The sequence below is a fragment of the Pseudorca crassidens genome, chromosome 6 (assembly GCF_039906515.1).
Source record: "Pseudorca crassidens isolate mPseCra1 chromosome 6, mPseCra1.hap1, whole genome shotgun sequence".
Taxonomy (NCBI): Eukaryota; Metazoa; Chordata; class Mammalia; order Artiodactyla; family Delphinidae; genus Pseudorca; species Pseudorca crassidens.
Window position 1 is genome coordinate 127,906,897 of NC_090301.1, and position 16,259 is coordinate 127,923,155.

The 16,259-nt window shown below is 38.7% G+C and overlaps 1 protein-coding gene across 6 annotated transcripts in view; it reads right to left on the reverse strand.

Moving 5' to 3' along the window:
• The window catches only part of HERC2 (HECT and RLD domain containing E3 ubiquitin protein ligase 2), a 228,097-nt gene that overhangs the window by 73,390 nt on the left and 138,448 nt on the right, over nt 1-16,259 (reverse strand). For all 6 annotated transcript variants that reach the window (XM_067742325.1, XM_067742323.1, XM_067742327.1 and 3 more), the window contains 2 exons: nt 4,360-4,535; nt 1,068-1,179 (listed from right to left, as the gene is read on the reverse strand). In XM_067742325.1, coding sequence (XP_067598426.1) covers nt 1,068-1,179; nt 4,360-4,535 — 288 coding nt within the window. The remainder of the gene's footprint in view (nt 1-1,067; nt 1,180-4,359; nt 4,536-16,259) is intronic.

The following is a 16,259-nucleotide window of genomic DNA, read 5'->3' on the forward strand; positions in this document are numbered from 1 at the left end:
CTGGTACAGGGACAAGAGGACTCAGGTCCCTATTCTTTCTACCTGGGTACATCTGAACATATCCATAATAAAAGGCAAAAAATAAAATACACATAATGTAAAGATATAAACAAACATTTGGTAAATTACATTTTATTTCAGGTCATGTCCTGCTCATTCTTGTTAATTCTAAGAAATTATACACTTAAATTTCCCATTAGAGATGGGTGTGATTTAATTTAAAATTATCAAAGCCCCTGTCTAAGAAGCCCTTTATGATTCCTATGTGTCAGAAAGTATCAAATAGTCACTACTACTGTGGAAGAAGGATGTTCATCCCAACCGTGAAGCGCCAACCTATCTTTCATGTGCAAACCCCAAAAAGGGCCATGCCCTCGGGACCCCCTAGACAGCCCCTGTCACAGCTGAGGCTCCCAGAGCTTCTGGGCCTCACATATCTCCAAATGCAGGGCAGGAGCCTCAAAAACAGATGTAACTCGAGGCTGCTGAATTGCATAAGATTATTTTCATTGTACTAGAACCACAAGACTTAAAATGAATGAGTTCTAACTTTCCTTTTCAGCTCCTCGGCAATGCAGATAACAAGGGATCTTATGATGGGTGAAGTCTCATGGAATACTAAGTAGTGGAGATGCTCATCTGAAAAGAAACTGTTTCCAGACACTAAAATTCGGAGGAATCTCTTCCTCAGTTAAGAGCCACACTGAATTCAACTCTAGTTCAAATGCATCAATTGTTGTACCTACTCTTTAAAATATAATTAATACTCTACAATTTTTACCTCTGTGCTTGTCAAATCTTTTCAAAAGTGTATGTTCTAGTTTACAAAACAGCAATAATGCAACTATATCTAAAGTGCACTATTTTCCAAGGACAGAGGCTTCTCAGAAACTAAATTTGATAATGTCTGTAAGTTCATGTCAAGAATTACTTAAGAAAAGTCAACTTTAAAAACAACATATAAAAGGAAAGACCATTATAAAAACTTCAAGAAGCATGGCTGTTGCTGGGCCTGTCTGGGTCTGAGCAGCATGGGGTGGCGAGGGCACTGGGTATCGGGCAGGTACCTTGGAGCCCTTCAGCCCTCCCAGCTGGTCCTTGTCATTCAGGCCCCACACAAACACTTTGGTTCTTATGGTAGCCGCCGATTCCAGACCTGCAGCCTTCTTTCTAATAAGGCTAATCAAAGGAAAAATAAAACAGAAATAGAGGTCAGAGTGAAAAAATTTTTTAAATAAAAAGGAAAACAACCTCAAGCACACAGTTTGCTGGTTACTATCAGAAACTCTTAAAGTTTTGTTTTAATTCAACAAAGCCTGAAGTATACACAGGAGTTAGTGTTCCAGAGGGTCAAAATTTCTAGATACCAGTATGCTACCTTTCAATACTAGAATTTAACCTTAGCTTTTTATTCTGGTGGAGATCTTCCCAAGAGACACTGTGCAGTTCTGTTTCTTCTTGTATACCAAGTTGAACGTGACAGCTTTTACTGCTTTTACAGCAATTACCGCCCATCGCCTTAACGCACAGCTACTGCAGATGTAACTGGAGAGAATGTTGGTTAATGGCGCCAAGAATCACCACCGGGACTGGCATTGTGGCCATGTCCCTAAACCTCAAACGCTGTTTGGTCATATTTTCCCCGCAAAGAAATAATAAAATGGATGTAGCCACATGGCCTCTGATGTACTCAAACACAAACACATGTCCCGAGGCAAAATGCAAATTTCTTCCTTTACACCCTCTGCCCACTGTGCTGGCCAGCTGTGTTGGAGGAGGAGGTCCAAATCTCCATTCTGCCAGGGGAGGTCTCACCAGCCCCCCGAGGCTCCTGAAGCACAGGCCATCTCATTCATCCCATCTCCTGACCTGCCCTCGATGGGTTAAAAGTTTGATCAACAAAGTCCACACATTATTCAAAATAAAATAAAAATTAAATTAAAAAAAAATTTAAATGACAAAATCACAGTAACCGATGTCCATGCATTAAGTGTTAACTATACTGCTAACACTTGAGAAAAATGGCTATTGTTACTTCCAATTTGTTGTACATCATAAATAAATTAGATTGAATCAATTAAAAAAAAAAGTCCATCAATTCTTGAACACGATAAGAACACGAAGTACATGGAACAATGTTAGATTTGCTTGGTTGTCAGTTTTATGCCAGGTGGTAAGAAAACTGTTGCTTCTGTGTTTGAGGTTTTAGCTTTTTGCTTTTGTTCTATTTTTATAAGTTACAATAGACAACTGAAGACTCCAGAGATTAGCTTACAGATAGGTAAGATTTTTTAACGTGTTACATACTAATGAATATTTACTTTCAGGGATCAAAATTTTATGGTTTGGGGATAAAAGGGTAGGAAAACTCTCATCCCATACCAGGCAAAGGAGAGCAAGTATATGTACATTCTATTTGAAATACCCTGTAACACAGTGTTACTCAAAAGTATGTAAGGGATTCCACCAGTGTTGAGACATGTAAGGACTGGTACCATGTAAGCATCAGCAGGGGGAACAAATGCCAGCGGGTGGTCAGTGAGGGCACACCCTAGTTGGGGGCTTGCCCTGTGGGAGACTGCTTGGACCATTCATTAGTTATTAGCTCATTAATGATATTTGAAAGGAAAAAAAATTACATTCAAATATCTAGAATTTCTTTTGTGAATGTATCCAGCTGTGTAAAAATTTCACCTATGAGTAAAGCTCAAACTTTTGTGGTTATTTCACATATATAGTACATGTACTAATTATATTTGCCCAATTCATTTTAGTAGCTACCGAATAAGAAAATGTGACTCTAGAATCCTTTCACTTAAAAATCCCAATGATTTATTTAAGTGAAATGTCATTTTCCTCACTTAATTAAATTAATGCATGTAGACACAAACAGTTTGAACTGTAACATATAGTATAACATATATTCTAGATAAGGTAGTGTTATAAGACTATTTTCTCTTCAACTTCTTTGCAAAGCTTCCAAAATGAAACAAGACAGGATCCAAGCCCAAGATCCCTAGAATGACCTGATTTATCACCACAGTGGCCACCTCTTCATGATTAAGAGTATGTGCTTAATAGCAGTGCAGAGCCAAGCTCCTTTGTTTCAAAAGGACAGACTGCTCACGTCACACACTAGAAAGCACTCAGTGCTAAAGGCAGTGATCAGCAGAGCTCAGCTAGCACTGTTACCTGCCTCTAGTGAACATCTGCAAGGACCCAGCTACACCAGCAATACAAGAGAAACACCTATCGACTTGGCAATTTCACTTTTAGCAATTTATTTGTGAAAAGACAACTTATCTGAGGACAGTAATTGCCTGCACTGTTTGCTGCTGGGACGTAAACAGAGCTCAGAACAGACACTGCACATGAGCCCTCCATACAGGTCTTGGAATAAAAAGCAAATGTGCACAGACCTGGCAGACACCTTTCTTCACCCTTGGTATATGATGTTCCCCTGCCAACACCCCTTACTGCCCACTTTGCTTTGATGGGGGGAGTTTTTCCTTGTTCTCCTGACAGCCCAATGCTCCTTTGCAGTCGCTCAAAGCACCAGGCCCTTCTCCTTCGTGCACTTCCCACAGCCATGAGGCCACTCTAATGTGTGTGAGTTTGTCTTGTTTTATTTAGCATGTTCAGTACAGCATTCACAGGACAGAGAACAGGGTTTAGCCCCCAGTAGGTGTTCAATAAATATATGGTGGACGAATAAATACAGTAATAGTCATCACTACAGGGCTCATACAAAATAAGGAACTGAGTAAATGAGAACGTAATCATGAGATGAAATATTGTACAAAATAAAATTATACAACAGAAGGCTAATGATACAGATATTCTAAAGATGGATGTTACTCATGGTTGCACAATAATGTAAATTTACTTAATGTCACTGAACTATACACTTAACTGGTTAAGATGGTAAATTTATGTATATTTTATTGTAATAAAAAATTTTTAATTTAAAAGTTATTAATAAAATTCTTAACAAAAAAGCCTGTAAAATACATACCATACCACACTATCTCCAAAGGAAAACACAATTAGGGACAGATAAAAAAGAAAACTACAAGAATATATACCAAAATATTAACAGTAATATTTCAGGTAGAAAAATTAACATTTTTATTTTCCCTTTTAAGTGAATTTTTCTAAATACAATGTGTTTCCACATTAAATTTTTCCTAAAATTAAATTAAATCATATTTTTGAATATGATTTGAACATTAACTAATACTTAACAAATAGTCCTATCGGCACTAAACTATCCTCATTATGAGATACACTCCAATTAAACACTGGCTTTTGAAAGTCAGAGTTTGGGCATGAGTACCACCAACAGCAAACAGCTCTCACCTCCCACTGTTGCCTTTTTCGTCCTCTTCCTCCTCATTATCTGAAGCTAAGAAAGGAACTGCAGCCAAATCTTCCTCCTCCGCACGTATCCGTCCCAGCAGAATGAGACCATGGATTTTACAATCAATTCCTGAGCTCCTGCACTGCTTTATTGCAATTTCAATATACCTGTGATACTAGATACAAACACAGTAAGCTACAGAGTTTTCAGAATCAAACACATTAGATACTTTAACTGGAGAGAAGGACATATGAGACATGGAATGTGTGGAAAGTTAGAGCCCCTTTACTTAAGTTCTGGAAATACTAGGCAGGGTTGAGGCAGGCACATTTGAGTGGGGTTTGCTTTCAAAAGAAGTCGTTAATTCACCAAGGATGTTCATCCAAGGCATGGGACTCACAGTAATTTTCTTACTAAAATGAAATAGTATGATAGCCTTACTGAATGACTCCAAAACTTTTCTGTCTTAAAGCTTTCTTAAACCAAGATGATTAAGAAAGAGATTAGGTGTCAGGTAGTCACAAAGGCTTCATAATTTTTAAAACATAATAAAAATACTTGATTACATACAAATTAGAGAAAACAATACAGAGTCCCATAACCCCATCACCTAGTTCAACAATTATCAATGGATGACTGATTTTGTTCATATATGGATTATCATAAGAAAATTCCAGGCAGCATGTTGTTTTAAAACTTTAGTATGTATCACTGAAATACAGGCATTTAAAAAATATATCCACAGTACTATTATGATAGCTAAATCAATAATCTTATATCATCTAAATGCTACCAGTGATCAAATTTTCTAATCATCTCATAAACATCTTTCTATTTTCAGCTTATCCAAATCAGAATCCAAACAGGATGCAACCTCCCTCTGTTACACCTTTGCCATTCATTTTTTAAAGTTGGCTCCCTGTCCCACGGAATGCCCCACCCCCCGTACTTGACATTCAGAGTATTCTTCTATTCCTGTATATCATGTGAACAAACACTGAAACAGCAGGAAGCACACACATCACCAATGACTTCTTGTTGCCTCAATGGGCCCTAATCAAACCTTAAGATCTACCTATGATGTCACAGGAAGCACAGGTTGAGTGAAAAAGGCAAACAGAGAAATGAAAAATTCTACAAGAAAAAGAGACCCTGTTTCTTTCTTTAGCAAGGAAAAACCAAGACAGTGAAAAATTTTAATGAAGTGCAAAGTGCAGACACTGCCTGAATCACGATTCAGAGTAACCAACTACAAATGAACATTTATTGGATAATTGGGAAAATTTAAACATTGACTGGATATTTTATGATATTAAAGAAAAACTTTTCGGTGTGATGGCATTGTGGTTACATTTTTAAAGTCCTTGTTAGAAATGAATAATTGAAGTACTCACTACTGAAATAAGGCCATGTCTGGAGCTTGCTTTAACACCTCAAAAAAAAAAGGGCGGGGGGCAGGGGGGACACATGGACGGAGTTAGTGAAACACGACTGGCAAAAATGTTGATAATCATTGAAACTAGGTGATAGGTTCATGGAGGATTCAGTATACTTACTATTTACAGTTATGTTAGAAAATTCCTGTCACAAACCATTTTGATAGGAAAAGCAATGCTAGAAGAAAGAGTCCAGTAGCTTTACAGGAATGGTAATATTCTAGTTCTTAAGTTGGTTGGAGGGATGGAGAGTGGGCCCTGAATTTTCTGAATACTCACAATGCTTCATATTTCTCATATACGTGAAATACACTATTCTGTGCTTCTCAAATATTACGTAATAAATTGTTCTGAACTGAAAATTTATTAAAATTTATTAAAATCAATACACCTTTCATGAATACCTATCTCAGTTACTGAATAAATTTCTGTGGTTACTGATTTACTTAAAATAAAAAAAAAAGAATTCAGTAGCATAATTAAGATAACAGACAAGCTACATTCCATTACCCAGCAATAAGTTAATAAAATGCACTAAAATGCAATATTATCTTTTCTCAGAAAAACTCAATAATATCTTCAATTTTCATCATTTGCCACTTTATTAATTTATTACCACCATTGGTATTAACTGTTAATTTATTACATGGCATTCCATAAAATAGTTTAATGACATTCAAGAATGAATGGTGTTCCAAAATTTTATTTATCAAAGACGGGAAGAAAATAAATAGAACAAAAACCTTCTGGTGTACCCAAGGGCCAAAGCATCAACTCTTAGACCTGGGGGAAAGTGTTGGTATGGTCCCATAGTCTCTAGATACAAGTTACCAATCTTCCACCTTGAAAAACTGTGTTACCAGTTTCTTTAACGTAACACACTGGGATCACATGGAACTTGCCTGCCTTTATGTGGACAGAAAAAAATAATAAAGCAATGATTCTTACCCAAGGAGCAAAAGACCTGTACTCAGAAAACTATAAGATACTGATGAAAGAAATCAAAGACGACACAAACAGATGGAGAGATATACCATGTTCTTAGATTGGAAGAATCAATATTGTAAAAATGACTATACTACCCAAAGCAATCTACAGATCCAACACAACCCATTTCAAATTACCAAAGGCATTTTTCACAGAACTAGAACAAAAAAATTTACAGATTGTATGGAAACACAAAAGACCCTGAATAGCCAAAGCAATCTTGCAAAAGAAAAACAAAGCTAGAGGAACCAGGATCCCTGACTTCAGACTATACTATAAATCTACAGTAATCAAAACAGTATGGTACTGGCACAAAAAACAGAAATACAGATCAATGGAACGGGATAGAAAGCCCAGAGATAAACCCACACACCGATGGTCACCTAATCTATGACAAAGGAGGCAAGACTCTACAATGGAGAAAAGACAGTGTCTTTAATAAGTGGTGCTGGGAAAACTCGACACGTACATATAAAAGAATGAAATTAGAACACTCCCTAACACCATACACAAAAATAAACTCAAAATGGATTAAAGACCTAAATGTAAGGCTGGATTATTATAAAACTCTTAGAGGAAAACATAGGCAAAACAATCTTTGACATAAATCGCAGCAAGATCTTTTTTGATCCACCTCCTAAAGTAATGAAAATAAAAATAAAATGGACATATACACACTAACAAACATAAGGTAGATAGCTAGTGGGAAGCAGCCGCATGGCACAGGGATATCGGCTCGGTGCTTTGTGACCGCCTGGAGTGGTGGGCTAGGGAGGGTGGGAGGGAGGGAGACGCAAGAGGGAAGAGATATGGGAACATATGTATATGTATAACTGATTCACTTTGTTATAAAGCAGAAACTAACACACCATTGTAAAGCAATTATACCCCAATAAAGATGTTTAAAAAAAATAAAAATAAACAAATGGGACCTAATTAAACTCAAAAGGAAAGGAACAGCAAAGGAAACCATAAACAAAACAAAAAGACAACTGTCAGAATGGGAGAAAATATTTGCAAACAAAGCAACTAACAAAGGATTAATCTCCAAAATATACAAACAGCTCATGAAGCTCAATATCAAACAAACAAATAGCCCAATCAAAAAATGGGTGGAAGATCTAAAGAGACATTTCTCCAAAGAAGACATACAGATAGATGGGCAACAGGCACATGAGAAGATGCTCAATATCACTAATTATTAGACAAATGCAAATCAAAAATACAATGAGGTATCACCTCAAACTGGTCAGAATATCCATCATCAAAAAATCTACAAACAGTAAATGCTACAGAGGGTGTAGGGCAAAGGGAACCCTCCTACACTGTTGGTGGGAATGTAAATTGGTGCAGCCACTATGGAGAACAGTATGGAGGTTCCTTTAAAAGCTAAAAATAGAACTACCATATGGCCCAGCAATCCCACTTCTGGGCATATGTCCAGAGAAAACCATAATTTGAAAAGACACATGCACCCCTATCTTTACTGGAGCACTATTTACAATAGCCAGGACATGGAAGCAACATAAATGTCCGTCACAAGAGGAATGGATAAAGAAGATGTGGTACATATATACAATGGAATATAACTCAGCCATAAAAAAGAACAAAATAATGCCATTTGCAGCAAGATGGATGGACCTAGAGATGGTCATACCAAGTGAAGTAAGTCAGACACAGAAAGACAAACATCATATGATATCGCTTACATGTGGAATCTAAAAAAAAAGGGTACAAATGAACTTATTTACAAAACAGAAGTAGAGTCATGGATGTAGAAAACAAACTTATAGTTACCAAGGGATAACGGGAGGAGGGATAAATTGGGAGACTGGGACTGACATATACACACTGCTATATATAAAATGGATAACTAATAAAAACCTGCTGTATAGCACAGGGAACTCTACTCAATACTCTGTAATGGCCTATATGGGAAAAGAATCTAAAAAAAAGAGTGGATACATGTACATGTATAACTGATTCACTTTGCTGTACACCTGAAACTAACACACTGTAAGTCAACTATACACCAATAAAAATTTTTTTAAAGTAATAAAGCAATCATTGGTAAACTGCATTTAATAATTTAAAAATAAACTCACTTATGATAAACTTTAGATGAATAAAAGTCAACTATTTGGTATCTTTATCCACTATCATATCAATTAAATAAGTTCTCATGAGATAATGTATAGGTAGTTAAAAAAAACTGCTTTAACCTGCGTTACTTTAAATATATTTAATTTACTAAAATAGTGTTCACGTCTGTGTGGAAAGATTTACTGGAAGATTTATAAGGCAGTCTCACTGATCCGTAATATGTACTGTTTAAAAGAACCTTCACTGATTCTCTCAGACAGAATTTTCAGGAGATAAAATTAACTTGGATTCATTTTGAAATTTTCCTTACTACCAAATTAAAGGTATGAAAACAAAAAAGCAATTTCCAGTGTCACATGTATGGTCAGAAAGAACTATTGCAATAGTAACAGATATTTAACGTGAATAACACAATGCTAAATGCACAAAGCACCCTGACATGCTTGGCAATGACTTTTGCCAAGAGCTTTTACCCCTGCTTCTTACCAAAGATAGTGAGGAAGAAATTTGTTTTGTTTTCTTTTCAAGCTGATCTGATAAGCAACAAATTCAAGTTGTATACATGTCAAATTTTAAAATAAATACAATTATTTAATTAAGGGGGAAAATATGGGCTCAATGTTATTATAGAGATGGTCAAAAAAAGGCAACTCCATTGTCATTTGCAAACCATCAAAAAGGAACACTATGGGAGAGTGGCCAAGATGGCAGAGTAGAAGGACACTAAGCTCACCTCTTCTCACAAGCACAACAAAATCACAACAATCTGCAGAACAACTATCGTTGAAAAAGACTGACACCTACTAGAAAAGATCCTCTACAGCTAAAGACATAAAGATGGACCACAGCAAGACTGGTAGGACAGGCAGGCTCATGATATAATTAAATCCCATACCCACCGGGGTTGGCAACTCACAAATTGGAGAATAATTATATTACAGAGGTTCTCCAACAGGAGTGAGAGTTCTGAGCCTCACATCACGCTCCCCAGCCTGGGGGTCTGGCACTGGGAAGAGGAACCCTGAGAGCACCTGCCTTTGAAGATCAGCGGGGGCTTGACTGGAGGAGATCCAGAGGACTGGGGGAAATAGAGACTTCACTCATAAAGGGTGCATGCAAAATCTCACATGCACCAGGACCAAGAGCAAAAGCAGCAATTTGATAGGTATCTGGGCCAGATCTACCTGCTGGTCTTGGAGGGTCTCCTGGGGAGGCAGGGAGAGGCTGTGGCCCACACTGGGGGCATAGACACTAGTGGCAGATATATCAGGAGAATATTCATCTGCATGAGCTCTCCTGGAGGCTGACATTCTGGCACCAAGACCTGGCCCCACCCACCAGGCTCTAGGCTCCAATGCTGGAACGCCTCAGGATAAACAACAAACTAGGTGCGGAAACAGCCATCAGCAGACAGACTGCCTAAAGACTTCCTGAGCCCACAGCTGCCTCTATACATGGTCCTGCCCACCAGAGGACCAAGACCCAACTCCACCTACCAGGGGGCAGGCACCAGCCCCACCTGCCAGGAATCTCACTCACTCAACTATCTAGACCAGCCTCACTCACCAGAGGTCAGACACCAGAAGCAAGAAAATGACAGTCCTTCAGCCAACAGACCAAGTCTGCAAATGCAGGCCAGACCCTACCCTGGAACCAGCTGGCCCGTGGCCCTTCCTTGGATGATGAGAAGGAACTGCACTGCTGGGATGCATAGGACATCTCTTACAGAGGGCCACTTCTCCAAGGTTGAGAAGCAGAACCAACCTACCACATACATAAAAATACAAATAGCAATTTAAACAAAATGCAGCAACAGGATTATGTTTCAGACGAAGTAACAAGATAAAACGCCAGAAGAAAAACTAAGTGACGTCGAGGCAATCTACCCAAGAGTTTAGAGTAATGATGATAAAGATGATGAAAGAACTCAGAAGGAGAATAGATGCACAGAGCGAGAAATTAGAAGTTTTTAAATAAAGAATTAGAAAATATACAGAACAACCAAACAGAATTAAGGAATGCAATAACTGAACTGAAAAATATACCAGAAGGAATCAACAGTAGCCTAAATGAGGCAGAAGAATGGATTAGTGAGCTAGAAGACACAGTACTGGAAATCACTGCTACCAAACAGAAAAGAGAACAAAAAGAAATGAGGACAGTTTAAGAGACCAGTAGGACGACGACAAGCACATAAATATTCATATTATAGGAGTCCCAGAAGAAGAGAGAGAGAAAGGACTTGATAAAATATCTGAAGAGATAATAGCTGAAAACTTACCTAAGCTGGGAAAGGAAAAAGTCAACCAAGTCCAGGAAGCACAGAGAATCCCATATAGGATTAACCCGCAGAGGAATACACAAGGACTATTGTCATAAAAATGAAAAAATTAAAAGATAAAGAGAGAATATTAAAAGTAACAAGGGAAAAGCAAAAGACAACATACAAGGGAATCCTATAAGGCTATCAGCTGATTTTTCAGCAAAACCTCTGCAGACCAGAAGGGAATGCACAATATAAAGTGATGAAAGAGAAGAACCTATAACCAAGAATATTCTACACTGCAAGGCTCTCACTGAGATTTGATGAAGAAAACAAAAGCTTTACAGACAAGTAAAAGCTAAAAGAATTCAGGAACATCAAACCAGCTTTACAGCAAATGCTAAAGGAACTCCTCTAGGTGGAAAAGAAAACGACACAACTAGAAACAAGAAAATTACAAAATGGAAAAGCTCTCTAGTAAAGGTAAACATACAGTAGGAAATCATTCACACACAAAGCTAGTAGGGAGGTTAAAAGACAAAAGGAGTAAAATCATCTGTACCCACAATAAGGGTTTAAGGGATAGACAAAACAATTAGATGTAAAATATGAATTCAAAAGCAGTGACCATGAGGGGAGAAGAGTACAAATGCAGGGTATCTAAAATGCATTTGAAATTAAGAGATCAGCAACTTAAAACAAGCACATATTTAACTAGACTGCAGTACAAAAACCTCATAGTAACCACAAAACAAAAACCTGTAATAGAAATACACACAAAAAAGAAAAAGGAATGCAAAATAACACTAAAGATATACATCAAATCAGAAGAAAACAAAAGAAGAAAGGGGAAAAAAAGACCTACAAAAACAAATCCAAAACAATTAGCAAAACGGCAATAGGAACATACATATGGATAAATACCTTAAATGTAAACGGACTAAATGCTCCAACCAAAAGACACAGACTGACTGAATGGAAACAAAAACATGGCCCATATATCTGCTGCCTATAGGAGACTCACTTCAGATCTAGAGACACATACAAACTGAAAATGAGGGGAAGAAATGTTATATCTTCTTCAATCCAAGGAAATACAACAATTGTAAATATATATTCACCCAACAGGGAAGCATCTCAACATATAAGGCAAACATTAACAGACATAAAAGGAGAAATCGACAGTAACACAATAACAGTGGGGGATGTTAATACCCCACCTTCATTAGTGGACAGATCACCCAGACAGAAAATCAGTAAGGAAACACAGGCTTTAAATGACATATTAGACCAGAGGGGCTTAATTGATATTTATAAAGCATTCTACCTGAGAGTAGCAGAATACACATTCTTTTCAAGTGCACATGGAACATTCTCCAGGATAGATGACATGCTAGGCCACAAAGCAAGCCTTGGTAAATTTAAGAAAACTGAAATAATAGCAAGCATCTTTTACGACCACAACACTATGAGATTAGAAATCAACAAGAAAACAACTGCAAAAAAAACAAGCATATGGAGGCTGAACAATATGCTACTAAACAGCCAGTGGATCACTGAAGAAATCAAGGAGGAAATCAGAAAATACCTACAGACAAATGAAAATAAAAACATGATGATCCAAAACCTATGAGATGCAGCAAAGCAATTCTAAGAGGGGAGTTCTCAAATAAACAACAAACCTTATGCCTAAAGCAAACAGAGAAACAAGAACAAACAAAAGCCAAAGTTAGGAGAAGAAATCATAAAGATCAGAGCAGAAATAAATGAAATAGAGACTAAAATACCAATAGAAAAGATCAATGAAACTATAAGCTGGTCCTCTGAAAACAGAAAAAAAAATTGATAAACCTTTAGTCAGAATCATCAAGAAAAAAACGGGAGAGGGCCGGAAACAATAAAATCAGAAATGAAAAAGAAGTTATAACCAAGAGCACAGAAATACAAAGGGTCATAAGAGACTACTACAAGCAACAACATGCCAATTAAATGGACAACCTAGAAGAAATGGACAAATTCCTAAAAGGTATAATCTCCCAAGACAGAATCACGAAGAAATAGGAAGTATGAACAGACCAATTACAAGTACTGATATTGAATCTGTGACTTCTTTAAATCAATTAAGCAATTTATTTTTCATTGATGTATAGTTGATATATAATAATATGTGAGTTACAGGTATACAATATAGTGATTCACAATTTTTATAGGTTATACTCTATATCTGCTATATTCCCCACGTTGTACAATATATCCTTGTAGCTTATTTTATACCTAATAGTTTGTGCCTCTTAACCCCCTACCCCTATATTGCCCCTCCCCTCTTCCTTCTCCCCCTGGTAGCCACTAGTTTGTTCTCTATGTCTGTGACTCAGCTTCTTTTTCTGTTATATTCACTAACTGGTGTATTTTTTAGATTCCACATGTAAGTGATATCATACAGTATCTGTCTTTCTCTGTCTGACTTATTTCACTTAGCATAATGCCCTCCAAGTCCCTCCATGTTGTTGCAAATGGCAAATTTTCATTCTCTTTTGTGGCTGAACAGTACTCCATTGTATTTATGTACCACATCTTTATCCGTTCTTCTGTTGATGGACACTTAGGTTGCTTCCCTATCTTGACAATTGTAAATAATGTTGCTATGAACATTGGGGTACATGTTCTCTTTTTCGGATATATACCTGTACCAATTTACGTTCCCACCAACAGTGTACAAGTGTTCCCTTTTCTGCAATTCTCGCTAACATTTGTTATTTGTGTTCTTTTTGATGACAGCCATTCTGACAGGTCTGAGGTGATATCTCATTGTGGTTTTAATTTGCATTTCACTGATGATTTGTGATTTTGAGTATCTTTTCATCTGCCTGTTGGCCATCTGCATTTCTTCTTTGGAAAAATGTCTATTCAGTTCTTCTGCCCATTTTTTAATTGGGTTGGTTTTTTGCTGTTGAGTTGTATGAGCTGTTGATATATGTTGTATATTAATCCCTTATCAGTCATACCATTTCAATTTTTTTCTCCCATTCAATAGGTTGTCTTTTCGTTTTCTCCAGGGTATCCTTTGCTGTGCAAAAGCTTTTCAGTTAATGATGTGCTAAATCTGTGATTTTAAAACTTGCAACAATCAAAAGTTCAGGACCAGGTGGCTTCACAGGTGAATTCTACCAAACATTTAGAGAAGAGTTAACACCTATCCTTCTGAAACTATTGCAAAAGAACAAACTGCAGAGGAAGGAACATTCCCAAACTCATTCTATGAAGCCACCATCGCCCTGATAGCAAAACCAGACAAAGATATCTCACACACACACACACACACACACACACACACACACACACGAAAGAAATGAAAATTTACAGGGCAATTATCACTGATGAACATAGACACAAAAATCCTCAACAGGTGACCTCCCTGGTGGCGCGGGTGGTTAAGACTCCACGCTCCCAATGCAGGGGGCCTGGGTTTGATCCCTCGTCAGGGAACTAGATCCCACCTGCATGCTGCAACTAAGCAGCTGGTGAACCGCAACTAAGGAGCCTGTGAGCCTCAACTAACAGAGCCCACCTGCCGCAACTAAGGAGCCCATGTGCCACAACTAAGGAGCTGGTGAGCCACAACTAAGGAGCCCTCGAACCACAACTAAGTAACCTGCCTGCCACAACTAAGGAGCCCACGTGACGCAACTAAGGAGTCTGCGAGCCACAACTAAGGAGCCTGACTGCTGCAAGTAAGACCTGGCTCAACCAAATGAATAAATAAATAAATAAATTTTTAAAAACTTCTCAACAAAATACTAGCAAACCGAATCCAACAATACATTAAAAGGATCATACACCATCATCAAGCAGAATTATCCCAGGGGTGCAAGGATTTTTCAGTATTCGCAAATCAGTGTGATACACCACGTTAACAAATTGAAGAATAAAAACCATATTATCATCTCAAATGGATGCAGAAAAAGCTTTTGACAAAATTCAACACACACTTATGATAAAAACTCTCCAGAAAGTGGGCATAGAGGGAACATACCTCAACATAATAGAGGCCATAAAGCCTATCCAGGGCTTGAAATAAAGATACTGGGACGAGGGGAAGATGGCGGAAGAGTAAGATGTGGGGATCACCTTCCTCCCCACAGATACACCAGAAATACATCTACACGTGGAACAACTCCTACGGAACACCTACTGAACGCTGGCAGAAGACCTCAGACCTCCCAAAAGGCAAGAAAGTCCCCACGTACCTGGGTAGGGCAAAAGAAAAAAGAATAAACAGAGACAAAAGGATAGGGACAGGAGTGCACCACTGGGAGGAAGCTGTGAAGGAGGAAAGGTTTCCACACACTAGGAAACCCCTTCGCGGGTGGAGACTGCGGGTGGCACAAGGGGAAAGCTTCAGAGCCGCGGAGGAGAGGACAGCAACAGGGGTGCCGAGGGCAAAGCGAAGAGATTCCCGCACAGAGGATCGGTATCGATCGGCACTCACCAGCCCGAGAGGCTTGTCTGCTCACCTGCCAGGGCGTGCGGGGCTGGGAGCTGAGGCTCGGGCTTCAGGGAGAGGTCGGAGCACAGGGAGAGGACTGGAGCTGGCGGCATGAACACAGCCTGCAGGGGGTTAGTGCACCACGGCTAGCCGGGAGGGAGTCCGGGGAAAAGTCTGGACATGACGAAGAGGCAAGAGACTTTTTCTTCCCTCTTTGTTTCCTGGTGCGCGCTGCTTAAAGGAGCTCCAGAGACGGGTGCGAGCCGCGGCTAAAAGTGCGGACCGCCTGGAAGTGTGGGATAGGGAGGGTGGAAGGGAGGGAGACGCGAGAGGAAAGAGATATGGGAACATATGTATAACTGATTCACTTTGTTATAAAACAGAAACTAACACACCATTGTAAAGCAATTATACTCCAATAAAGATGTGAAAAAAAAAACAACTGCGGACCCCAGAGACGGGTATGAGATGCTAACGCACTGTGGCCGCCACCAAGAAGCCTATGTGCAAGCACAGGTCACTATCCACAACCTCCTTCCGGGGAGCCCGTGCAGCCCGCCACTGCCAGGGTCCTGGGATCCAGGGACATCTCCCCCGGGAGAACACATGGCGCACCTAAGGCGG